Genomic DNA, 27281 nt, shown 5'->3' with positions numbered 1-27281 from the left:
TTCTCCTCACCTCTTTACTCCCTTAAAACAGACAAAACTTTGTTTATATATGTATGGACTAATAGATGCCTATTTTATTCAGTGAGTTGTAATTCATTGCTGTCACTATTTTGATGCTTAAATTTGGCCAGTGAGAGTCCCTTCAAGTTAGCTTCTGTGGTTGGTTGGTTGGTTGGTTGGTTGGTTTTGTTTTTCAAATATTTGCTTGTGACAGAATATATGTAACATAATAAAGTATGCCATTTACACAATTTTTATGTACACAATTCATGAGCATTAATTCTATTGATGGTGTTGAATAGAATTAATTTAATTCTGGTGGGTACAGAAACCCACATTTGAATTGTTTTCAACTTTTGGCATTGTGAATAATGCTACAGTGAACATTGGCCTACGAATACCTCTTTTGAGTCCGTGTTTTCAGTTTTTTGGGTACATATGTAAGAGTGGAATTACTGAATCATATGGTAATCTATGCTTATCTTTTTGAGGAACCATCAAGCCATTTTCCCTAGTGGCAGCACCACTTTACTTTCCTGTTAGCAATGTATAAAGTTCCCAGTTGCTCCACGTTCTTGCCAATGCTTGTTATATTCCATGTGTTTGTGTCTGTGTGTGTGTAGCCATCCTCATGAGTGTAAAGTCATATCTCATTGTGGTTTTGATTTGCATTTTCCTAATGATGACTAGTGATGATGAACATCATTTCTTGTGCTTATTATTCATTTGTATATCTTTGGAGTAATGTCTGTTTTGAGTTTTTTGATTTTTTTTAACTGGGTTTTTTGTCTTTCTGTTGTTGAATTTTAGGAGTATGATATTAAACTGTACGTGATACATGATTTGCAATATTTTCTTCCATTCTGTTGATTGTCTTTTTACTTTATTGATAATATTCTTTGATGCACATTTTAAATTTTGATGAAGTCCAATTTATCTAATTTTTTTCTTTTGTTATTCATGCTTTTGGTGTCATATCTAAGAATCCATTGCCAAACCAAGGTCATCTGTGTTGTTTTGACATGTCCACGTCATTCTTTGGTCACCTGTTTCTGACACAAGATGTTTCAGTCTCTTAGGCTTCTCTGCCTCACTCTAAATTCAGGTGTTTCTCCAAGGAGCACGGGCTTTCTATAGTGGAGAGTGATTTTTTGAAGCTAAGAATCTGAACACACAGACACACACACAGACTTTTACTTCTGCATTTATTTTTATACAGTGTTTATGTGTATTCATGACTATGAGATCATGGCATTACCTTTTCTTTTATTGCATACTTTTATCTCCTTTTTCCATCTATGGGAAATCTGGCTCCCAGTTGTTAGGAGAGACAGTCCTCCATGGGTGTCTTGCACTCCTGCACATCTTGCCAAGATATGCAAGACTCTGGTCACTCATTATTCAGGGTAGTTCTCAGAGATGTGTTTGTAATGAGCAATCTTGAAGGCCAGAGTAATGTCTCCCTGTTTGTCAAACAGCAGGCTTGCTTATTGCTTGGTGTAAAAATGGTGGGTTCCTTAAGTTCAGTGTTCCTCAGTTGTGACCCACACCCCCTGCATGTGCCACATTTATCTAGGCTTATATCATGTTACCCCTGGACTTGGTACCAGAGAGAACTGACACAAACATGCCAATGCTTGTGTTGCTATGCTATGAGTGATAAAGTTTTGTCTCTGACCCAGAAGTCTGCTAGGATCCAGGAAACAGTAACAGTCTTAATTTATAACCTTGTAGGTAAGGCAAAGTCAAATTCCAGACCTGACACCAGTATCATCACTGTGTTTGTTCACACCCCTAAATGTGGTTATTATCCTGACCCCATGAGTCTTTCTTATTGCTCTCTCCAGCACCTTTTTAAAAATTAATTAATTAATTAAAAAAAATTTTTTTTTTATAGTTTGCCACCACTGGGTGGGTGTTACAGGGCCACCTTGCTTTCACACCATCTTCCACAGGCCTATTACTGGCAGTGGAACTTTATACTCTAGCTATTTTTTTTTCACTTTGTTATGTGTTTCATGCTGTGGAACATACTTTATAAATCTAGTATACGTGTATTAGTGGTTTATATTCAAATGTGTTTTACTAATGGAAGCGTGGAATCATTGGAAGCAACTGGATTAAATAACAGCTAATGGAAGAAAAGAGAATGTGTCAAGTTTTCTGTCATTTTCCCTGATGCCCACTCCCCACTGCCCCACCCCGCTCTGAAAGTGATCACTTTCATATTTGGGCATGCCTGGTGAAGTTATCTACATTTCAAGTGTGTCATCACCTGCTCATCTTGTTTCTGTATTTACACAATGATTATATTGTCTATTTTTTCAAAACATACTTATAGATGAAATTCAGAATATATCATGATTTATTTCATTTTGTATCAAAGAAACATGCTATACTCTACCAAGAGTTAGTGACTTAGAATGAGGTTGTTTTCAGGTCATTTTTTCCCCCTGTAGTTATGAGATCTTATAATAAACCTTAGCGGCCGGGCGCAGTGGCTCACACCTGTAATCCCAGCATTTTGGGAGGCTGAGGTGGGCAGATCACTTGAGGCCAGGAGTTTGAGACCAGCCTGGCCAACATGGCAAAACCCTGTCTCTCCTAAAAATACAAAAATTAGCCAGGCATGGTGGCACATGCCTGTAGTCCCAGCTACTCAGGAGACTGAGGCATGAGAATTGCTTGAACCTGGGAAGCGGAGGTTGCAGTGAGCCAAGATTGCACCACTGTACTCCAGCTTGGGCAACAAGAGCAAAACTCTGTCTCAAAATAAAATAATAGTAGTAATAAATCTTAGGATGGAACTGATTTGAAGTATTATATAATGTTGAAAAATATGGAACAAGAGTGTCATCAAGTGGCCAATATACTTTACTTTTAAATGCTAGGGGCTGGGTGTGGTGGCTCACGCCTGTAATCCCAGCACTTTGGGAGGCTGAAGTGGGAGGATAGCTTCAGCCCAGAAGTTCGAGACCAGCCTGGGCAACATAAGGCGACCCCATTTCTACAAAAAAAAATTAAAAAATAAGTTGGATGTGGTGGCATGCACTTGGTACCTTTGGAAGCTGATGTGGGAGAATTGCTTGAGCCTGGGAGGTTGAGGCTGCAGTGAGCTGTGATCACACCATTGCACTCCACCCTGGGTGACAGAGTGAGACTCTGTCTCAAAAAATTTTTAAAAAGGCCAGGCAGGTGGCTCATGCTTGTAATCTAAGCACTTTGGGAGCCCAAGGTGGGTGGATCACCTGAGGTCAGGAGTTTGAGACCAGCCTGGCCAACATGGGGAAACCCCATCTCTACTAAAAGTACAAAAATTATCTGGGTATGGTGGCATGCTCCTGCAATCCCAGCTGCTCGGAAGGCTGAGGCACGAGAATCACTTGGACCTGGGAGGCGGAGGTTGCAGGCGGAGGCGTGCTGTTGCACCCCAGCGTGGGCGACAGAGGGAGACTCCGCCTTAAAAAAACAAACAAAGTTCTAGTTGGAAGATCTCTTAGTCCATATCTTATGCCTGGAATACTTTTGTTTGTTCTACTTTTTCTAGAATGCTTTTAACTGTAAACATGTGATTTTGTGGAAACAGCCTTGAACTTACTTGACCACCAAACTTCTAATCTGAACTCAAGCAGGCAGACAGGTGTTTGATTTTTTGATAGGATAGAAGAAGAGGTGATATGGAAAATTCCTCAGCTTAAGTTGCAGTGCCTGTGGTTTTCCGTTTCCACATTTAAAATAAAAGATATTTGAGGTTGTACTTCACTTATTCTTAAGCTTGCCTTGCTAATTACCAGGCTGCTTTCTCAAAATAATTCTTGAAATCGTAATTCTTTTTGGAAGTCCCTATTGACTAGAAAGGAAGTAGCCAATATTTTATGTGAATATTTGTGTATATTTGGATGTGGGAAGGAGAGAAAAATGAGGTTCAGAATAAGAAGTAAATGCTTTCCATCTCCCCATTCTTCCCTTCCCTTGTATCCCTTTCTCCCACTTTGCCGAATTTTACTCTTAACCGGTGAACATACGTCTGCTGACACTGAGGGTTCTATCACCGCTTACCTGGTTTGACTGATGTGAGGGGCTGGAATTACCTTGGGGATTTGTATTAACAGGAGAATCTGAGCTTCAAAAATCTGCTTTTCAAATAAGCATCTAAAGTAATCTGCAATCACAGATGGTTCAAGGACCACATTTTGAGAGACAGTGCCTTATGGGGTCTTAGTTCTTCCCTTCCTCCATTCTCCTCATGACGTTGCGTCTTTTATATGCCAGCCAGTATAGCTGAAGTGTTTGCGATATAGCCAAAGACACTGTCCTAACTCTCAGGCTGTGTACTCTTTGATAATAAAAAGCATCAGTTTCGTCAGATGTGTTTTTTGGAGGCCTCATAATCCTGGTTGTATTGTTATTTATATTTCTTCAAAGGCCCTTTTTGATTCGTCGTATAGTATTGATACAATGTATTGATACTATATATATGATACAATATATATGATACAATGTATTGAATGCATTGTATCATATATGTTGATACCTTCATTTCCAACATAGCTAGAAACCTATAGTTTTGAAAGCTTTTGTTGTAAGTTTTCTCTCCATGGTAAATGGACCTTTGTCTTACTTGCAGTTTTTACCTGGTGATTTATGGAACAGTATTAAAAATATGTCCAGACTTTAATATACTGTTTCTCTATTTAGCATGCTTCAGGGTTATGGATAAAACAACAAAAAAATTCTTAAAATCGAGATGATACTTGCACAAAGAAAATTATACTAGTTGATACTGAGTGGTTTTTACAGCTAACCACTAGTACTGGACACTTTTTTTTTTTTTTTTTTTTTGAGACAGAGTCTCACTCTGTTGCCCAGGCTGGAGTGCAGTGCTGCGATCTCGGCTCACGGCAGCATTCGCCTCCCAGGTTCAAGTGATTCTCCTGCCTCAGCCTCCTGAGTAGTTGGGATTACAGGCGTACGCCACCATGCCTGGCTAATTTTTGTATTTTTAATAGACACAGTGTTTCACCATGTTGGCCAGGCTGGTGTTGAACTCCTTGAACTCAAGTGATCCATCCTGCCTCGGCCTCCCAAAGTGGTAGGATTACATGTGTGAACCACTGTGCCCAGCCAAAAATAAATTATTAAATATTAATATTTAAGACTGGCATTGATGTTGAAATTTTCTCTTTTAATTGGAAATGTACTTTAAATCTAATTCTAATTTTCACCTTAGAGGCCTTTCTGTATATAGTTTATACTTGGTATTTTGATACAAAATGGCTCTTCCTGCATACTTACAAATTTTTTTTTCTTACAGTTGTTTTGGGTGGGTGGGGGGTCTTTTTCTTCTGTCTTTTCCATCCAAACATTTAGCTTTTCAATTCACCTGAATTTATCATGATATGCGTTATAATAAGAATTGATTGCTGTCCTCCCCAAATTGTCTCAGTTATATATAATATTTTAAAGCTTGAGAGTCCATGTATTCATGTAAAATTAAAAATGAGATAACTGATGATGAAAAGACTAAAACCTGAAATTGTAATATAGATACCATTCATGTCAGAATTGCTGTGTCTGGAGAGGTTAGGAAAATGAAGCTCAGAGAGTTTAATTATAATAAGGTCAAAAGGCCATATATAAGTAGATGAATTAATTGTTGAATCTGTATCTGCCATTAAGGAGTAATCTGAGATGTGGAACTCTTAAGTAAATGTGTTTCTCAAAGTTATTTACTCACAGAACCCCCTTTTATGTTTTGTAGTAGAATGGGAAATACTAATATTTTGTGGATTAGTGTTCTATGCAACATATTTTAAGAAAGGCTTTTTGTCAGATCTCTGGTAGAGAACAAAATATGAACCAGCCAAAACATTTCTATCATTATTTAATTAATTTTTCTTTCCAAAATACAATTAAACTTTTAAAGCACAAAAATTTTAAGATATTGGTAAAAGATGGGGTGAAAAAGTCCGTACCTTTCTTGATATTCTGTGGGAAATATGAAGCTGTAGGTAGCCTCTTTCTTCTTTAATAAATTGTGCTTGAAAACTTTCAGGAAGTGCGTAATTATTTAGATTAGAGGTTGACAAATTACAACCCATAGGCCAAATCTGGTCAGCTGTCTGTTTTTGTAAATAAAATTATATTGGAACACAGCCATGCCTATTTTTTATATGTTATCAGTGGCTGCTGTTGTGTGTCAGAGGAATGTTGAGAAGATGTGATGGAGACCATATAGTCACAGTGCCTAAAATATTATTTGGCTTTTGAAAGAGCAAACATTTTCTGACCCCTAGTTTAGTGAGCTGCATTCATATGTTTTATCTGCATAAAGACTCTTTTACTGAAGTTCTCGGCATTTCATCCTCTGTAAAGTAAGTTCCCTGGGAAGTCAAGCTGAAGTCTTTTTCTAGAAGCTTTATTATGGCTTGGTTTTAAACTCTTAGAGACATGCAAGATTCCATAGTTTTGCTTTCCTGAATGACATACAACTATCAGGCACTTGTATTGGCATGCCTGGCTCTTTCTTGCTGCAAACGTTTTACTGGTTTAATGGAAGTAATACCAGGGTATAGGGTAAATAGACATAGCTAACATCTTTTGAGTGCTATATGCCAGGTTCTGTTCTAAATTTTTAACATATATTATTTTGTTTATTCCTCACATCAACTCTGTGAAGTAGGTATTATTATTATCCCCACTTTATAGTTGAGGGAACTAAAGCGTAGGGAGATTAAATAACTTGGTCAAGGTCATCCAGTTGTTAAGGAATGGAATGAGATTTGAAACTTTTCCCCCAACTTACTTGCCTCCTAATTCCTTGATTCTTGAGATGAGTTCGGGCATATTTCTTCCTCATTACTTTCTCCAAGCCTGTGTTTCCACGTCATCTTTGAACGTCCTCATTTACACCACCCTGTCTTATTGTATTCTCTGATGAATTTCCAGGAGACCATTCCTTCTTCCTTGATGATTACAATTTCTGACTCACAATCTTCTCTATCCAATCTGCCTCTGTATCCTGATTTAATGCCATGTTTAACTCAAGTTGTTTCTTGTATTTTTCAACTTTATATATCCACAGGCATGGCCAGGCCTTACTTTCATCACTGGGAATTGTTTTGCCTTTATCGTGAACTCTGAATTTCTGCTTCCTGACTTCTGAACGGTTCACTTACATACAGCCCTTACATGCTAGTGAGCTTCTTTAATTCAGTCCTTTTTAACGTTTCGTGTGCATAGGAATCACCTGGAAAGCCTTATGCAGAATCCTGAGTCACACCCTTAGAGATTATAATTCAGCTGGTGAGGGTTGATGCCCATGAATTTGCATTTCTATCACCTTTCCTGCAAATGCTGAGGCAGGTAGGTCTATGGACATACATTTTGAGAAGGATTGCTCTAATTAATACTTTGCCCCAGAGGATCAGTAAAACTCTCTAATTTGCATAAAGCCTCCATTCACATTCTTTCTTTACTTTTTTGATGACTTCTGTAATTACTGAGACAAAGGCCTTTTGATGAGAACTCTGTTGTATTTTATTTTCTTGAAATAAGAGTTTTTCTATTTATTCTTTTCATATTCTTCTCTTCTACTAAGTCCCTTTGTCTCACTTTCTCCAGTTGACTTTTGGCTCCTTCTTTACCATTAACATTTTTGTGTCTTGCGTTATCAGTTTCCCCTTTTATAGTGAATTGGCTTTTTTCTATCGGCCTTCAGTAGTGGTCAAATAAGCCCCTTTCCTCAAAATACCATTCCTTCCCATCTTCCCTCCTTCAGCCTGTTTTGGAAGAAAAGTTACGGCTTTTAACTTCTTCACTAGCTATATCTTAATTTCTTGCAATCTGCTTTGGTTTCCAGAATTTTACTGGACTCTTAGACTGACAGATCAAATGACTTCTAGGTGTTTTTTGTTTTGTTTTGAGACAGGGTCTCACTCTGTTGCCTAGGCTGGAGTGCAATCTCTGCCTCCTGGATTCAAGCAATTCTCCTGACTTAGCCTCCCGAATAGCTGGGACTACAGACACACACCACCACACCCAGCTAATTTTTGTATTTTTAATAGAGATGGGGTTTCACCATGTTGGCCAGGCCTGTCTGGAACTCCTGCCCTCAAGTGATCCGCCCTGCCTCGGCCTCCCAAAGTGCTGGGATTACAGGTGTGAGCCACCTCGCCCGGCCTGGTGTTTTTTTTTTTTTTTTTTTTTTTTTTTGAGACAGAGTCTTGCTCTGTCACATACACTGGAGTGCGGTGGCACGATCATGGCTCACGGCAGCTTCTCCTGTGAGGCTCAAGTGATCCTCCCACCTCAGCCCCCTGAATAGCTGGGAGTACCAGTGGGTGCCACCTCGCTCAGCTATTTTTTAATTTTTTGTAGAGACAGGCTTCTCTATGTTGCCCATGCTGGTCTTACACTCCTGGGCTCAAGCAGTCTTCCCACCTCTGCCTCCCAAAGTTCTGGGATTGTAAGCATGAGCCACTGCACCCGGCCAACTCCTAGGTCTTAAATGCATAGTCTCCCCGAGACTTGCAGTGTTTGATACTATCATTTCTCTTTTTAAAAGTTTTCTACCTTTGCTTTTTACTCACTGCTTTTTTAAGGTCTTACTGTTCTAACTACTTCAGTTCTTGTTCACATAGTACTTTAATCTGTTACTGCTTTTTCTAAAGTTTGTGATGCTTTTCCCACCATCTAAATCTATGCTGTCCAGTATGGGAGCTACTAACCGCATGTACCTTTTGAGCACTTGAAATATCGTCAGGTTAGACTGAAATATTCTGTAAGCATAAAATGCACACTGGATTTTTAATATTTAGGTTGAAAAAGAGAATGTAAAATAGTTTACCAAATTTTTTTAATGCCAATTACATGTTGGTAATACTTTGGATATATTGGGTTAAGTAAAATAAAATGCTAAAATTAATTTGACCTGTTTCTCTTTACTTTAGATATGACTACTTCTTCTGTGGCTTGGCTATATTTCTGTTAGATAATATTAATCTAAATCTCATCTTTCCTTAAGACCTGGATCAGTTTTCCATCTATTTACAAAGTTACCTTTGTAACTTTGTACCAGCCTTCTTAAACATTTGGTCCTCACCCCCTCTCACCCTACTCCCCCTTCCCAATATACTTAGCTTCTTCAAAGCAAGAGTAATTCCCTATAGTGCTGTTCATATAGTGGACACTATATACATTATATAATACACACACACATATCTGAAAAAATGGCTAATATTACCACTTTATCAAAAAGGATACTTATGAAAATTGAGGCCTGTTGTGATGTTTTTGCTTAAATTGGTGGGGAGCAGAAGAAGGATTGATGTGAAGGGGAGAAGAGACATTATTCTACTCTGAGCTATTAACATTTGACACTTGACATCCCCCAAGTGTATCCTGCCACCTTAGGCCACTGATAGCTCTGTACTGCTGTGATTTTACTGCCATCTGGTGTCAGATTAGGAAACTGTAGTTCAGCATTTTGTCTCTTCATTAGAGGAAGGTAGGCAATCTTTCCTCTCTATCCTGTAAGCAAGTTACCAATAAGAGCTCATATAATTTCAATGTAGGAAACCTTTATTTTCCTTGTTGGAATACTCTTTCCTTGGCTTCCATGATAAATGCATTCTCCTTTCTAATGTTTCTCTGTTTTCCCATTCTTCGACAGCCCATTTCTTTCTTCATGGTAGAGTTTTTTAGTCCCACGTTCTAGGCCTACTGTTCTTTTTTTCCTTTGCTTTACTCTATACCAGGCTTTAAGTACTGCCTATTTACAGACAAATTTATATTGATAGCCAAAAATTTCCTCTGAGTTTGAGACTAGTATCTTTAGTTGCTTACCTAGATATTACACAAACATCTTAAATATAACATGCTCCCATCAAAATGTGGACCTCTCACCTGCATCCTCATTTCTTAAATTTATTTTTCTCATTTCATTAATCTATCATGCCAAAATTATGGGAATCAGCTTGGCATCCCGTCTTTCACACTTTATTAGTAAGACGTTAACTACATCCCATTAAGTCTAGAGGGTATATTCTTGTATATGTAAAATTTGTGACCCCTCACCTGCTCCTGTCCCATCTAAGATACCACTGTCTCTTGCCTGGACTAAGTTAGGTTCCTCGTTAGTCTCTCTACATCCATTCTTGACTGCATTCACATGTTTTATGTATATTTGTCTAATGTCAGCCTCTCCTATTAAACCGAGAGTTCTGTGATGGCAGAGACTGTGTACATTTGGCTCACCATTGGGTCCCAGCACCTCACACAATTTCTAAAACCTGTTTATTTAATACCCATATCACCACTCTGGCTAACCAGTGCTGTTGATATGACCCTTGTAGTTTTAGTGACTAAACTAGTGCTAGAATTCCTTAATGCTCTATTTCATTATTAGTGTTCTATACCAGTTCATTTACCATAAATGAATTTAAACTATTTTCTGCTTTTTCCCAGGGAAACTTACTTGTGTCTGAAGGGACAATATATTTGGGGTATTAATCAGCTAGTGTTCAAATGAACTTTAGGACAACAGCCTGTTTATAGCCTATGGACTGCCAATCAAGATGCTGAAATGATTTTCCAAGCACTTGAAATTGTATGCTATTGGTATGTCTCTTAGCACTCTTCTGTCTGAAATTTAGTATTCTTTAATGTTGCAGTACATTTGTTAAATCATGGATTAAAACCTGTTTGACTCTTAAGTGTTCTTTTATTAGAGGCTTAGTTGATGATGGTTTCATTTAGTAATTTTGATTTGGTTTGACATTTTAAAATGGTTTTGCTTTATAAGGTTTTACTACTAGGGCTTACTTGGTGCTTTGAGTTGATGGTATTTCTCAATAAAGAAATTTAATTTATAAAAGTAGAGGTGATTTATAAAAAGTAGTTATTTAGAGATGGGCAACAATCTATGTACTGAGGATGCAAACTCAGCAAGAATTTAATAGGTATATAGCAGGGTTTCTCAGTGTTGGCATTATTCACATTTTGGACTGAAGAGTTTTTTGGTGTGTAGTGTTGGGGGGCATGTCCTGGGCACTGTAGGAAATTAGCAGCATTCCTGGTCCCTACCCATCAATGGTACTCTCCTCCCCAGTTATGATAATCAAAAATACCTCTAGACAATGCCACATTGTCCTGGGGGTGGGTGGGCAAATTGCATATCCCTTGAAAACCAGTAGTTTCTATAATTAGAAGGGGATAACTGGCCATGAAATGTCTTACTTGGGAAATCTTTGGCATTTCTAAGTGTTTTTGAGAATGTGGTAGCTGTGTGGCGTATTGTTAATGGCAAAGAGAAATGGAAACTATATGACAGTATGTTTTTTACATTTTAGAATTTGTGCTTGCCTAAAATAAAATAACTTGCATTAGCCACCTGGTTCTGTTCCAAACTGAAAAAGGGTACATTCTAAATCATATTTCACTGATACTGTTTCATTTTGTTAGCTGACTTCAACAGTTAGGTAGTGATAGAAAAAGATAACCAAGAGTACAAATTTTTTTTCTTTATTTTTGAGACAGTCTCGCTCTGTTGCCCAGGCAGGAGTACAGTGGCGCGATCTGGGCTCACTGCAAGCTCCGCCTCCCAGGTTCACGCTGTTCTCCTGCCTCAGCCTCCCAAGAAGCTGGGGACTACAGGCACCTGCCACCACGCCCAGCTAATTTTTTTTTTTTTTTGTATTTTTAGTAGAGATGGGGTTTCCCCGTGTTAGCCAGGATGGTCTCCATCTCCTGACCTCGTGATCCGCCCATCTCGGCCTCCCAAAGTGCTGGGATTACAGGCGTGAGCCACCGCACCCGGCCCCAAGAGTACAATTTAAAGGGTAGCTTATAAGCAGAGCTTTTGCCATTGTGCTTGTATATAGAGGATAGAGTATAATTAACTTATTTTATGTTTTTTTTTTTCAAAGGGACATGAGAGATGGCTTTAGAAGAAAAAGTTTCTACTCTTCCCATTATGCGAGAGAGCGGTCTCCTTATAAAAGAGACAATACTTTTTTCAGAGAATCACCTGTTGGCCGAAAGGATTCTCCACACAGCAGATCTGGTTCCAGTGTCAGTAGCAGAAGCTACTCTCCAGAAAGGAGCAAATCATACTCTTTCCATCAGTCTCAACATAGAAGTATGTATTTTAAGACTTTATTTTTTTCTCTCACAGTCTCCTCTGATGAGAATGTACTGAGTCAGATTTCCTTCTAGGTGTAAGAGATTTATTTTTTAAACTTTTTATTTGAAAAATTTCAAACTTACAGAAAAGATGGTAGAATAGTATAACAAACACCATACACACACATTTTTTTCAAACTATTTGAAGTGGCATTCTGCATGATACTTACCTTTAATTTCTTCAGCATGTAAAAGGTTTTTTTTTTTTTTTTTTTTTTTTTTCTCTTCAGAGTCTCGCTCTGTCTCCCATGCTGGAGTGTAGTGGCACGATCTTGTTTCACTGCAGTCTCCGCCTCCCGGATTCAAGTGATTCTCCTGCCCCAGCATCCTGAGTAGCTGGGAATACAGGTGTGCGCCACCATGCCCGGCTAATTTTTGTGTTTTTAGTAGAGACAGGGTTTCACCATGTTGGTCAGGCTGGTCTCAAACTCCTGATCTCGTGATCCGCCCACCTCTGCCTCCCAAAGTGGTGGGATTACAGATGTGAGCCACTGCTCCTGGCCAGCCTTGTAAAATTTAGAGTGAAAACCTCTCTTACTCTTTTCCAACCCCCAATTTTATTTTATTTTTATTTTTATTTTATTTTATTTTTATGTTTAATTTGTCATGCCTGAACCTACATGACATTCTGTACAATCTTAGCATGTCATGCTGGCTGAGTTGCTTAGTATGTGTTTGAATAAATTAATGACACAACTACTTTTCTAGAGAAAGCATTCTTATCTTTCTAGACTCTGCAGCCTGCAGTAGAGCTCATTCACAAAACAGTTCCTTGTGCCTTCTATGTGCAAGGCACTGTGTTAGTATTATACAATGATGTCCCTGTCACTAGGGAACTAGAATATATATTTATATTTCTCACCAGCTAATACCAACTTTATCAATATGTTTATATATAACTTTGATACAATAATTGATATGTCATAAATGAGTTGACATGAGCATGTCAAGGTGAGAAAAATTAATTCACACTCTGAGGATGTAAGAACATGTCATAAAGGAGATGACATTGGGCTCAGCCTTATTTCAGATTTCTACAAGTAAAGAATTGTCTTCTAGTTAGAAGGAATTATGAGCCAAGGTGCAGAAATCAGAAAAGTCCAGGATATTTCCTTTTCAATGTCCTTCTCATTAACTGTCTTTTTTTCAAATAATAAGAGTTTTAATTTAACAGCCTTTGCCTCTTACATGATGAAAGTGATGGAAAACCATTTGGAGTCATCAGATTGTCTTCCCTTGAAGCTGTTGCAAGATTCTTGAGTTTAGCAAACATTTATTGTCTACTCTTTGCAGAGATAGATAGAGTGGGGCTTCCCAAAAAACATATTTTTGGATACAGGTATATTAATGATGATGCAGGAGATAAGAAGGTTATTTTAAGGATTTAAAACAAACACAGGCTGGGCACAGCAGCTCATGCCTGTAATCCTTGCACTTTGGGAAGCCAAGGTAGAAAGATTACTCGAGCCCAGGAGTTTGAGACCAGCCTGGGCAAACATAGTGAGACCCCTGTCTCTCAAAAAAGAATTTAAAAATTAGCTGGGTATGGTGATGTATGCTTGTATTTTCAGCTACTCAGAAGGCTGAGGTAGGATTGCTTGAGCCCAGGAGGTTGAACCTGCAGTAAACTGTGATCACGCCACTGCACTCTAACCTGGGCAACAGAACGAGACTATGTCTCTAAAAATAAATAAATAAATAAATAAGTAAATAAATAAGCCACTTCCATATATATATCTGATTGTCCAAAATGTGCTTGGGACAGTTCTGGGTAACTGAAAGTTTTATTGTGGAGATTAATGTTAACAAGTATACAAGTATTTTTTCTTTTGCTTCTATATACCCCATCCCTACCACATAAAAAAAACCTTAAGAAGATAAACAATCTGTAAGCCAAGCTGGTCCAACCCCCGTCCTGCAGGCCGCGTGCAGCCCAGGATGGGTTTGGATGCAACCTGACACAAGTTTGTAAACTTTCTTAAAACATGAGGCTTTTTTGCGATTTTTTTTAAGCTTACCAGCTATTGTTACTGTTTGTGTCTTTTATGTGTGGCCCAAGATGATTCTTCTCCCAGCACACCCCAGGGAAGCCAAAAGATTGGACACCCCTACTCTAAGCACTAATGAATGCTCACATGCACAGACATATCCAAAATTAGCCAGATACCATCTAAGACCCTTAAAATTTTCTTTCTTTCTTTTTTTTTTTTGTCTGAGATGGAGTCTTGCTCTGTCACCCAGGCTGGAGTGCAGTGGTGTGATCTCAACTCACTGCAACCTCCACCTCCCAGGTCAAGCAATTTTCCTGCCTCAGTCTCCTGAGTAGTTGGGATTACAAGTGTGCACCACCACGCCCAGGTAATTTTATATTTTAGTAGAGACAGGGTTGCACCATGTTGGCCAAGCTGGTCTCGAGCTCCTGACTTCAAGTGATCCACCTGCCTCAGGCTCCCAAAGTGCTGGGATTACAGGCATGAGCCACTGTGCCCTGCCCTTACGACCTGTTTTTGGGATGTGTATGACTTAAATCCATATCCAATAATGATTTTCATTAAAGAAGAAGAAAGTATCTTTGGAAACTGATTATGAAAACTTTTTAACAAAGCATGAGTAAAAGAAGCTTGAGGTTCTTACTTGACAGCTTGTAATGAAGTTATTAAAGATAGTTATTAGTGAATTAGTCTTATTTTTATCCTCAAAAACAGAAATTTTGGGGGCGAGCATCTTCTCTCTGTTGACCTGCTTTGGGCCTCTTAATGGCCAAAACTCTAAGATCTTGAGATGAAATGTGGTTGAGCCGTAACGTGATGCTCCTGTCTTAGGATCTCCAATATCCTTCACTCATCCTTTGAGAGCTCATACCTTTAATATTTGGGGTAATTTAAAAATAAAGTTGGTAGACTAAAGTATGGGGTAAATTGAATGAAACAGAGCATATGACTTTGTTAATGCCTGCATCTAGCTATCTATCTATCTTTCTCTTTCTTTCTTTCTTTCTTTCTTTCTTTCTTTCTTTCTTTCTTTCTTTCTTGTTATTTAGCTTTGAAAGTAAAGTTCTTTGATCAAGAAAAAGTTTGTTCTGGGAAAACTCCATTTTCAAGTATTCCTTAACTACTTGGGCTGAACTATGAAAATTTTTTCTATTTTCGCTTCCTGTTTTCAGAATAGTTACATAAGATAATCTTGCAAAAAAGTGAATGGAGGTCATATTTTAAACAATAAATGGGAAAAGTAATTATTTTACCTATTTCAGATACCAGTTTTTGCTTTAAATGTCACAAATATTGCAGCACCTGGCTTTTTTTCAAAAGAGGACTGAGACACGGGGTTCTGCACTTATCAGTCACTTAAGCTGGGATAATTAGCCACGTGTTAAAATTAAGTTTTCTAGTATAAATTGAAATTTTGACAAAGACGTAAAATATTATTATAAGTATAAATAACAGGTTAAAATAATTATGCCCTCATTTAAAAAAATTAATTTTTTCCTTTTTGTTCATACTTTTAGATTAATTTTTCCTATTTTAATGATCATTATTGGTTTGGCTATAGTGATTTTACTACATTTTTAAATTCAACTGCTTATTTCCCATTTTGTGCTCACATACATACACACACACTTAATTAAATCTCTTCTAAGCCTTTTGAGTTAATCTTATGGAACTTTGAACTACTTCAAACTAATTATCCTTCTACATCCAACTTGTTTTCATCCTGTACTTTACTTGCAAGAATATTCTTACTATAACTTAGTTGGGCTGACCTGGATATGCAATATTATTTTTAGTTCCTTTTTGTTGTCCATGTTCACATGCTAGCAGTGCAGATTGTCCCAGTTAACCTCATTTCCTTTCTCCCTGTGTATTATGATACTTTCCTAGGTAAAATTTTTATTTATATTTACCTTGTATATTTTTCACTTGAAGGTTATTTTTATTATAATTAATCTAAATATCTCCACATTTGTCAATTCTAATACTTATTTTCTTTTTTTCCCTCTTTGAAATGATCCCATGTTTTCCTATCTTACCCTTTTGTCATTTGCCTTTTATTTAAGCTATAACATTAAAAGTGATGAAAAAAATCACTAAGTTCAGTCTCCCACACCCATTTTTTGTTAAACTGTTAGTATTTCTTGTGATAAATTTACTAAATCACAATCCAGTCCTTTTATGTAGCTCATTCTTTATAAAAGAATTAAAACCTTCTTCAGTAACATCTACTTAATACTAGTTATTCTTCTTAGAGCCATATATAAAGATATTTCTTCCTTTTATGTTGTAACCTGTTACATATTGGAGGAGTACTATCATATTCTTCATGTTTTTTTTTCCAGGTTTAAATATATTTGGTTTATTTCGCTGTTCCTTTTATTTGTCATGGTTTCCAGACCTTTTGCTTTCCTATTTTTCCTTCTGTTTCCTGTAATTTGTAACACCAGAAGTGAATTTTTATTTTAGCAACCACATTTCATTACTGGATTGTAGACAACTGAAGCCTAAGCTATTTTCACATATAATACCATTAAACAAAATGCCTCTTAGGCTGTACTTTTTCAGGTGCAATTGTATGTGTGTAGTTAATGCATTGAAAAAAAAAAAACTAGAAATACTACATTTTATCTAATTAACTTTGGCTTATTCTGTTTTATAGAATTCTCAAAATCTCATTTAGTGATTCTGTATATTAGCACCTGATAAGAACAGCTTGTATTATCTGCAAATTAAGTATGCTGGATGTGTTTTGTATCAGTTGTTAATAATTTATGTTGAGGAGCATAAGGCCAACTGTGGAAACCTCTAGAGATCTGTTAACCTGAACCTTTTATCAGCATTGTTTGTTGCTATTCAACAATTATGATCCTTCATCTTTACTATTATCTTATTTTCATATCCACTTGAGAATCTCAAGGAAGACCCTGTCAGGTGTTTCTTGAAACTCTTAAGTTATAAAATATTTCTTCTATCAAAACAGTGACATAAAGATTATCTTGCTTTGTTGTTGTAAATCCCCGGTGGCTCCTAGAGATGAAACTACCTCTCTGTTAATTCATTCTAAACATTTGCTAGGGATTAATCCCAAATTTACCAGAGATGCTTACATATTTAGGTTCTGTGACATTTTGGTTGAATTTTAAAATACTTTTACTTTGCAAGATTTGCAAGTTTATTGTTTATTTTGTTTGTTTGGCCTTTGTTTTTTCTGTAGCTCTGACTTTGGGCCTAGCTTCCCTTATTTTTCTTATGTCAACAGCCATTATTAAGAATAGAAGGTATTTTAAAAAAAATACTATTAGTCATTAGTGTTTAATTCTTTCAAAAAATACATCTAAGAGAACTGAAAGTGTACAGTAATTAAAAGTACTGTTTTGAGACAAGTATATTTGGAAGATAGAGTCCATTTTTGAATGTCAATCTAATAGAAAAAGACATATGTCTTAAGAGCAGTTGGCTATGAATAAAATTTGAAGTCTCCATGAATTTTTTGATTATAGCTGAAATTCTTTTTTTAAAAAAAACTATTCTAGACTTATTAGTAATGTAGCCGAAATTCTGATAAAATCTTGAAATTTAGTTCTGCTTTTAGGTGAAGGCTTTTCTATGCAGATTTGAAGAGGTAATAGGAATATAGAAATAAGGTTTTATCATCAGATTATGTATATTAGGCAACAGGAAGAGAGGATAAAGTCATTCTCTTAGCAACAAAATATCCTAGCATTTCTTGGTTTGAAGCCCACTATGCTGTGTTCAATACTTACATCTCTTAATCAACAAACATATATTGAACATAAATTGTTTGCCAAGCAAGACAGATTCAATCTCTGCCTTCTGAGTTTATGATCTAGTCAGAAAGACAAACAAGTAATTAAATAGGAATAAACATTTTAGGTGACATCTGAAGGGTTAGTAGAAGGTGAAGGATGCTAGTGGAGAAGGTTTATGGGGATGAGTTACATCATATGGAGTCCCTAAAGTATAATTTAATAGTTCCCTGAAACATTTTAGGCCATCACTTGATCTAGACTATTAATGCACTGTTGAATTAGATTCTATAACATATTCTTCTTGTTTGAGGATCCATTGTTTACTCACAAGAGAGCTTTGGCTATGAGTTTTCTAGCTAAATCCTAGGATTATAGCTATAGCTTTTCTGGCATCTTAATGATCAAGGTTCTAAAACAGAAATCAATTAATGCCATATGCATAGGCATTTTATTATATCCCTGTTTTAGGACTTAGTATATTCTGTCAGTAGCAAATGTTCATAATGTGTGCAGATGATGTTTTCCTTATATGTTTAAAAATGAGCTCACGTGGTTTTTAGCTGATGTGTTAAAGGAGAACTCTACTCAGAAGTGTGCTTCCAAGTATTCAGTCAGTTGGCCTTTGCTTTAACTTGTTGCAACTCTGACCTCCCCAAAAGTTGGATCTTGAGGGAAGCAGAGGTGATGCAATGCTTTCTCTGCCCCTCTACCTGTTTCTTTTCTCTCATTTTTTGGTGTCTTTAACATGAGAACATTTTTCTTGTGTCTCTCCATTTTCTAATTCATATGTTCTTGAGTAAATCAGTAGATCTCTGAGAAACATGTTCTTCCTAACCAGGAGTCCCAAATTCCCACATCTTCATCCATGATCCAGTAAAAAATTTTCTTATCATCTGTGTAGCCACATTTTCATGTATTTATATCTTAATTTCTCTTCATATCTTCAGCTGTTGAAGAAGAGATGAAAGTACTGTCTGTGTTGGTGAAGTTTGTTTCTTGATGAGACTTGCACTCAGATATACCTGCTTTGTCCCTGTTTGCCAAGCACTGCGCTAAGAATCTGATAGTTTGCAAGACATAGCCCCTAACTTTATCATCTCTTATGATTATGCTGTTTTTTTTCCCTGCAGTGTCCTTTTTTTCCTACCTGGGTTATCAGTGATGAATAGCACTTGATGTAGGATTGGATAAATTTGGTTAGATTTATCATTTCTTTTCGCAGGAAAACACAGCAGCAAGAAAGTGTATTTCTAAAAGATCCTGTTAGATTGCATTCAGCCATTGCATTCAAGGAGTCACCAAATACTTTGAAACTCTTGCAGAACTTCCTGAGTGTGTTGTGTAATGTTAAGCTGCTTCTCCAGCTTTTGATTTTACCTCAATAGGAAAAACATTATATGGAACCAGTATTTGAAATTCCTTTTTATTTCCTTTTTTTCCATTTATTCTTTCACTCATCAATATATAGACAGGGATTTTGATTTCTGTACTGCCACTTTCAGAATTTTTTTTCTGGTTTCTTTCCTCCGTCCTAATGTGGAACCCATTTTCTTTTGCAAGTCACAACAAAGGCAGGAATGTTTTCAACCTTTTTACCTTGCTCTCAAGCAGGGAGGTAGTGTCTGCTTACAAAGATCATATGTGAGATGAATTTGAGGTAATGGCTAAATAGCTAATGAGTAGCAAGCCTGTTAGTTAGAAGGTAGAACAATGAGTGAAAGAGGCAGATTTTAGAGACTTTTATATTCATTGTATTTGTTGGAGCCAAATAAAAATAGAAAAAAAGATTAAGGTTAGTAGCAACACTCACATTTAAGGAACAATAACCAACAAAAACGAAAGAGGAAGGGGTAGCTATGAAGATGTAAGGGCGCAAACGGAAGTACAAAGATACGAAAAACAAATAGCAAAATATTAAGAAAAACTTGTTTATAAATCATTAAAGTGCTATAGTAGAGGATAAGAAGAATGAGACCTTTTAGTTTTACACGAGCACATCAGTGGAAACTTTGGGATGAAGAGTTTTAAGTACAGTGGTGGTGTTTCTATTATCTCTTGTTGTGTTACAAAAAACAAAAACAAAACAAAAAAAAAAACAAACAAACCCCAAAACTTAGAGAATTAAAACAATAACTACTTACTTGTTCATGACTGCAATTTAGCTGGGTAGTTTTACTAGTCTATTAGAAGATTGTTAAATAGTCCAAGCCTACCTAAGACAGTACTAATGGGAATCTGTAATTATATGTGGTAATGCCTACAGTGTCTCTGAAGTTTGGAATCAAAATCAAACACATCCACAGCGGTGTGTTGGTAAACTGACTCTCCAAGGTTAAAAAGATAAGATTTGCAGCATTTGCTGATATCTGTGGAGTGTAGATTCTCATCATAGTTCAGCTACCAACATGGAGTAACTGAACACAAAGTTTCAAAGGGATGCATGCAATTCACTCTCAGGAGCTAATATGAATTGGCCTAAGGCTCCAGTAGCTTTCTCTGAAATATCACCATTATCTCTTGATTCAAGAAAGAATTTGAGGCAGCTTAATGAAATAAACACTTAATAAAATAGGATTAAATAAGTGGAGGAGGAATTTTATGTAAAAGGAAAATAAGAATAGGAAAGTAAAAGTAAGAATAAAGTTGGTAGTACATGAAATAAATGCCCATTATAAGGCTCTGAACAGTTGCTATAGGTGAACTAAGGGTTTGGCCAAAACAAAGCTAGAAGAATCAAGAATAAAGTTAGTAGTGCATGAAATGATTGTCCATCATGAGGCTCTGAGCAATTGCTGTAGGTGAACTAAGGGTTTGGCTGGTCGTGGTGGCTCACGCCTGTAATCCCAGCACTTTGGGAGACTGAGGCGGGTGGATCACGAGGTTAGGAGTTCAAGACCAGGCTGGCCAAGATGGTGAAACCTCGTCTCTACTAAAAAATACAAAAAAAAATTAGCCAGGTGTGGTGGCAGGTGCCTGTAATCTTAGCTACTTGGGAGGCTGAGCCAGGAGAATTGCTTGAACCCGGGGGGCGGAGGTTGCACTGAACTGAGATCACGCCACTGCACTCCAGCCTGGGCAACAGAGTGAGACTGTGTCTCAAAAAAAAAAAAAAGCAAGAATCAAGAATAGTGTTGACAGTGTACCTCACATAAAAACAAATCAGCTTATCAGGAGAAACAAAACTTGCTGGATGCCAGAGAAAGATCAGTGAATAATGAGAAAAGGATACTGCGTCCTCAACATTATTGCAAAAGTAAGATGGCAATATTTTCATGATGTTTCTTGAAACATTTTAAGGCAAGATGCTGATAGTGCCAAAACAATTCAGAAAAAATGTTATTTTCTCAGAAAAAAAAAAAAAGTAAAATTGGCAACTTGGGATCTGTAGTAGAAGGATTTGAAGTCATTGTTATGGAGTTTGTATCTTACTGGAAAAATACCTGGGAGCCCTGACTACTAGTATATTTAGGCTGTTTAGAAAGCTGATTCCATCCATATCATTAAGAGTTTGCAGACAAGGAAGCTAACAAAATATATCAAGATTCTAAGTGTGGGATAATTAGGGGCTCAACCAGTGTCCTTTTTTAACTGGTAGGGGTGATCCATCTTTCATTTTTGACTGTGTATGCAGGTGTACTCCTTTCTCAGGCCTTCCAGTGTCAGCTTTATGGATGGAGAGAATTTGACTACGTACTTTCAGTGATGAATAAGATGTGATCTTTGTCTTCAACTTTCAATGTCTTGTCTTTCTATGAACCTTTTCTCATTCCTTTCTGCCCTTGTTATCCTTGACTGGTCTTATCCTGACAGTTCCCCTTGGCTTCTTGCCTTAAATGGAGATTTTTTTCTCCCATTATTTATTCCCCTTCACTGGTGATTGCTCAGGCAGCCCAACTTGAAAGTAGGGTAGGAAAGAGTTTAGGGTCACCAGAAAATGCTCAGAAGCCCCTGTTCTCATCACTCCTACTTCTGAGTTCTTCTCTTGTTCCTCTTGGGCACAGAGGTGCTGCTGTTAATTCCTCCCTGCCCACCTTTCCATAGAGTCCGTGCGTCCTGGTGCCTCCTACAAACGGCAGAATGAAGGAAATCCTGAAAGAGGTGAGTTTTGAGCTAGACTCTGATTTGGGATTGTGAAGGGGTGGGAGACTTGAACTGATAGCGGTTATGGAAATGGGGAAAGTGTATAACTGCTCCATTAGTCTATTGTGAGAACCAGAGTTAACAGTAGACCTAGGTACTAGGATTTGGGGGGCATTTGTGGGCTGGTACCTGGGCTAGCCATTCCTGGATGGGAATAGCCACTCCGTAGGAGGCTGAGATCTGTAGAATAGACAGGCCATTGGAAGATAGGACCTGACAACAATAGGATCAAGTGATTTCTGTTTACTCTTTTGTGTTCTTTCTTTTGCCATTTGTATCATTGTTTTCTTTATCCTTTGCTGCTTGCTTTCTGCTCCCATTGTTGCAACAGGGATATATGAATATACGTGGGTATATGATAAACCTCCTGCACCACCATTCAGTGTTCCTTTGCTTTTGCACATGAAATTGGTTGATAACGACTTAAATTAGCCTTTGGGCAGCTAAAATCAGGAAAGGTCTAAGACTATACTTCGGGATGATATGTTTGTAAAGGAAACACTAAGCAAAAGATCAACAGCTGCTTGTGACAGGTTTTTTTCCCCTCTGTGTCTAGCTGATAAGTGCTAAAGAATTGAGCCTGTAATTATGCCTTTAATAAGCATAATGTGCTATGCTGATTGGTCCAGTGCCTTGTCGCCTTTGAAGGGATTGCTTATCTGAATAGGATTGGGAGGTCATTGCATCTTAGGTATAGAAAAGTGAGGTTCATCTTTTTATCTGATTTTCGAGTGCCTACCCTTTTCTTGAAGGACTTGAGCTAAGTAGGCCACAGATATTTGGAAATGAATAAGCTATAGCACTTGTTCTTCTGGGAGCTTTTGGTGTAATGGGATACACTGACACTATCACACTACGATGTGAAATTTGCCACATGCAATGGAAATACAATAAGGAATGACTTAAGTATATCATGTTCTTGGCCATTTGGGATACAGTAGTGGTGCTTTTGAGTTTTAAGGTCTACAAGAACTTTTAAAGTTGCTTAGGGTGAAAGCCTCTTGTAGTACCACAAGTTAAAAGACTCTAGGGCTGTATCGTTCTAAAGCTGTTGGAGCTTAAAAACTGGAATACTCAGCCTAGGGCAGGAGTCCTCAACCTCTGCACAATTGACATGTAAGGCCAGTTAATTCTTTGTTGTTGGGGTGTCCCCCATAGCAGGACATTTGCCAGCATCCCTGTTTTCTACTAAATATATGCCAGTAGCCCTCTCCCACTTGTGACAGTCAAAAATATCTGCACATACTACCAAATGTCTGTGGAGGGGAGGTGCAAAATTGTCCTCAGTTAAGAACCACTGGGCTAGAGAAAGTGTTTTGGGTCTGTAGGACATTAGAAAGGTGTTATTCACCACTTTCCTAGGTGGTTGGAAGTCTTTGAGCCTCCAGGACCTTATTTATCTATCTTGGCTGTGGCAGGAAGAGCTTAAGAGGCTTTTTGACTGAAGCTGGCTTTGCCTCAGTTTCAAAGTCGTTTTATCTCTGCTTTTGCTCTTGACTGCTTTGCTGTTAATCCACTGTCCAGTCTCGACCAGCTTCTGTGTGACTCCAAATTTTATGCCACTTTCTCTTCTCATGTTATTAATTTTGTTAGTTTTTCTAGCAACAAAGCGCAGAGGATTATATATTTGGCACATATAGACAATTTAATGAAATGTTTTTCTGTAACAGCTCACTGTTATTAATTTTTAAGAGTATATTTAACTAAACCTATCTTTTAGGGAGTTATTGAACCTGCTAAAGTACTATTGTTTAAATGTATTTTCTGGCTCAAGTTTCTATAAAAAATAATATACATACAGCACTATGTGAATAAAGTGACTAAAGGTAAAGATTAGTGACTTTATCTCATACAGGTTTATTTTTAACCATTTGACAAATATTTGGGCATTCATTAATGCCAGGCACTGATTAGTGCTCTGAATTATAGCTTTCTAACTTTATGTTTAAAACTGTCTAAACATTTCAGGAATATCTGCTAAAGTTCCTATGTAGATCCTCTTGAGCTACCCCTTGATTAACTAGTTCTCCTCGGTATCTATATAATAACTACCTTTGTATTTTTATTGTGATATATCAAAAATTAGCATTTAGGAGCATGGAAGAAGTAGCATTCATGGTTTTAAAATATGTTTTGCCTTTCTTGAAGTCTCTGTGGCTCCATGTTTACTTACTAGCAGTGCTGTGGCCTAGACTGGCTTCTATGATATCCTTTGGTTCCAGGTTATTTCAGATTGTTGATGGTGCTTAGCCTCTGAGAGGTAGTTTTAGATATTAACCTATTTAATGTAATAATGTAATGAAAAGTTTTAGTACTAAAATAAGTGTATGACCCCCTCATTAATTCCATTACAAAATTACTTTATCAAAAACAAATTAGCTAGAAAAAAAATTACATCTTATGTTTTCTTATATAGATAAAGAGAGGCCTGTCCAGTCTTTGAAAACATCAAGAGATACTTCACCCTCAAGTGGTTCAGCAGTTTCTTCATCAAAGGTTTGTTATATTTCTAAAATCAGTTTAAAGAAGAATTACAAATTGAGATGGACTGACTAGTACAGATGCTTTTATTCTTTACTGTTATGCCAAGGGAGCTAATTTGCTGCATTTAAAAACTTAAATTTTTGGCTAGGTGTGGTGGCTCATGCCTGTAATCCCAGGACTTTGAGAGACTGAGATTGTAGGGAAAAGAAAGAGAGATCAGACTATTACTGTGTCTTTGTAGAAAGGGAAGATATAAGAAACTCCATTTTGACCTGTACCCTGAACAATTGCTTTGCCCTGAGATGCTGTTGATCTGTAACTTTGCCCCAACCTTGAGCTCACAAAAACATGTGTTGTATGGGATCAAGGTTTAAGGGATCTAGGGCTGTGCAAGATGTGCCTTGTTAACAAAATATTTACAAGCAGTATGCTTGGTAAAAGTCATCGCCATTCTCTAGTCTCGATAAACCAGGGGCACAATGCACTGCGGAAAGCCGCAGGGACCCCTGCCCTGGAAAGCCAGGTATTGTCCAAGGTTTCTCCCCATGTGACAGTCTGAAATATGGCCTTGTGGGATGAGAAGGATCTGACCATCCCCCAGCCCAACACCTGTAAAGGGTCTGTGCTGAGGTGGATTATTAAAAGAGGAAAGCCTCTTGCAGTTGAGATAGTGGAAGGCCACTGTCTCCTGCCTGCCCCTGGGAACTGAATGTCTTGGTATAAAACCCGATTGTACATTTGTTCAGTTCTGAGATAGGAGAAAAACCACCCTATGGCGGGAGGCGAGACATGTTGGTGGCAATGCTGCTTTGTCATTCTTTACTCCACTGAGATGTTTGGGTAGAGAGAAACATAAATCTGGCCTACTTGCACATCCAGGCATAGTACCTCCCCTTGAACTTAATTGTGACACAGATTCCTTTGCTCACATGTTTTCTTGCTGACCTTCTCCCTATTATCACCCTGCTCTCCTACTGCATTCCTCTTGCTGAGATAGTGAAAATAATAATAAAAACTGAGGGAACTCAGAGACCGGTGCTGGTGCAGGTCCTTATTATGGTGAGCGTCGGTCCCCTGGGCCCACTTTTCTTTCTCTATACTTTGTCTCTGTGTCTTATTTCTTTCCTCAGTCTCTCGTCCCACCTGACGAGATATACCCACAGGTGTGGAGGGGTAGGCCACCCGTTCATGAGATGGGAGAATTGCTTGAGGCCAGGAGTTCACAACTAGCCTTGATAACATAGCAAGACTTTATTTTAAAAATTAAAAATTAGCCAGATGTGGTGGCATGCACCTGTAGTCCTGGCTATTCAGGAGGCTGAGGTGAGAGGATCACTTGAGCCCAGGAGGTTGAGCCAGCAGTGAGCTATGATTGCACCACTGCACTCTAGCCTGGGCAACAGAGCAAGATGCTGTCTCTGAAAAATAAAAACAGGCCGGGCACGGTGGCTCACGCCTGTAATCCCAGCACTTTGGGAGGCTGAGGCGGGTGGATCATGAGGTCAGGAGGTCGAGACCATCCTGGCTAACACAGTGAAGCCCCGTCTCTACTAAAAATACAAAGAATTGGCTGGGTGTGGTGGCTCATGTCTGTAATCCTAGCACTTTGGGAGGCCGAGGCAGGCGGATCATGAGGTCAAGAGATCGAGACCATCCTGGCCAACGTGGTGAAACCCCGTCTCTACTAAAAATACAAAAAAATTAGCTGGCCGTGGTGGCAGGCGCCTGTAGTCCCAGCTACGTAGGAGGCTGAGGCAGGAGAATGGCTTGAACTTAGGAGGCGGAACTTGCAGTGAGCCGAGATCATGCCACTGCACTCCAGCCTGGTAACAGAGTGAGACTCCGTCTCAAAACAAAAACAAAAACAAAAACAAACAAAAAAAACAATTAGCCGGGTGTGGTGGCACGTGCCTGTAGTCCCAGGTACTTGGGAGGCCAAGGCAGGAGAATTGCTTGAATCCAGGAGGCGGGGGTTGCAGTGAGCTGAGATCACGCCACTGCACTCCAGCCTGGGCGACAGAGCGAGACTCTGTCTCAAAAAAACAAAAAACAAAACCGCTTACATTTTAAATAACCACAGCTTGAAAATAGCAACCTGAGTTTGCTATTTTCTATGAGGAAAAATGGGCAGTTTTCTCACTGAATTTTTAACACAGTCTATGCCAAATTTAGTACTTATTGCTGCAACCCATATTCTCATCTTGACCATAAGCAGGTTGGATGGGTTATATCTGGTGGATTGTGCTTTTATTTGGGGAGTTGGGAGTGTAGGCAGATACCTAACATGTATGGTGTATTTTTTCTTTCATTCATACAGAAATCTTATGTTAGTAGGTACATATCTCTATTCTATAGTAGAGTGAGGGCTCAGGAGTTATTAATTTCTTAAGGACATAGCTACCCCTCACTATGCCATTCTTCTCATTCCTACCTTTCTAGCATTCAAAACATAAATCCTCAGAAATTAAAAACTTGACAAGTTGCTGTTTCCATCTGTTCTCTCCAGTTAGAAGTTCTCCACAGATATCATACCCTTTCTCTTAGCCATAACGGTTGTTACATCTGTTACCTGCTTTACTTCTTTTCATTCTGCCTTTTATACTTTTTGGCTTTTTAGGAAGAGTAGATATCACCTAGCGGTATATACTGGGTGTCTGGGGGGCAGCTGCTTCCCTGCCTCAGAAGGAAAAAAACAGCTTCTTTGTGACAA

General features: G+C 38.0%; 1 protein-coding gene across 19 annotated transcripts in view; it reads left to right on the top strand.

Moving 5' to 3' along the window:
• Positions 1-27281, top strand: part of PPHLN1 (periphilin 1) — a 120741-nt gene that overhangs the window by 35240 nt on the left and 58220 nt on the right. For 11 of the 19 annotated variants that reach the window (XM_014347185.4, XM_055095737.1, XM_014347189.3 and 8 more), the window contains 3 exons: positions 11928-12139; positions 21989-22045; positions 24504-24583. In XM_014347185.4, coding sequence (XP_014202671.1) covers positions 11928-12139; positions 21989-22045; positions 24504-24583 — 349 coding nt within the window. The remainder of the gene's footprint in view (positions 1-11927; positions 12140-21988; positions 22046-24503; positions 24584-27281) is intronic. The other 8 variants (XM_014347191.3, XM_014347190.3, XM_014347187.3 and 5 more) reach the window with 1 other exon arrangement.

The sequence above is a fragment of the Pan paniscus genome, chromosome 10 (genome assembly GCF_029289425.2).
Source record: "Pan paniscus chromosome 10, NHGRI_mPanPan1-v2.0_pri, whole genome shotgun sequence".
Lineage (NCBI taxonomy): Eukaryota > Metazoa > Chordata > Mammalia > Primates > Hominidae > Pan > Pan paniscus.
Note: the sequence above shows the minus strand (reverse complement) of the source record. Positions and strands in the feature narration are given on the sequence as shown.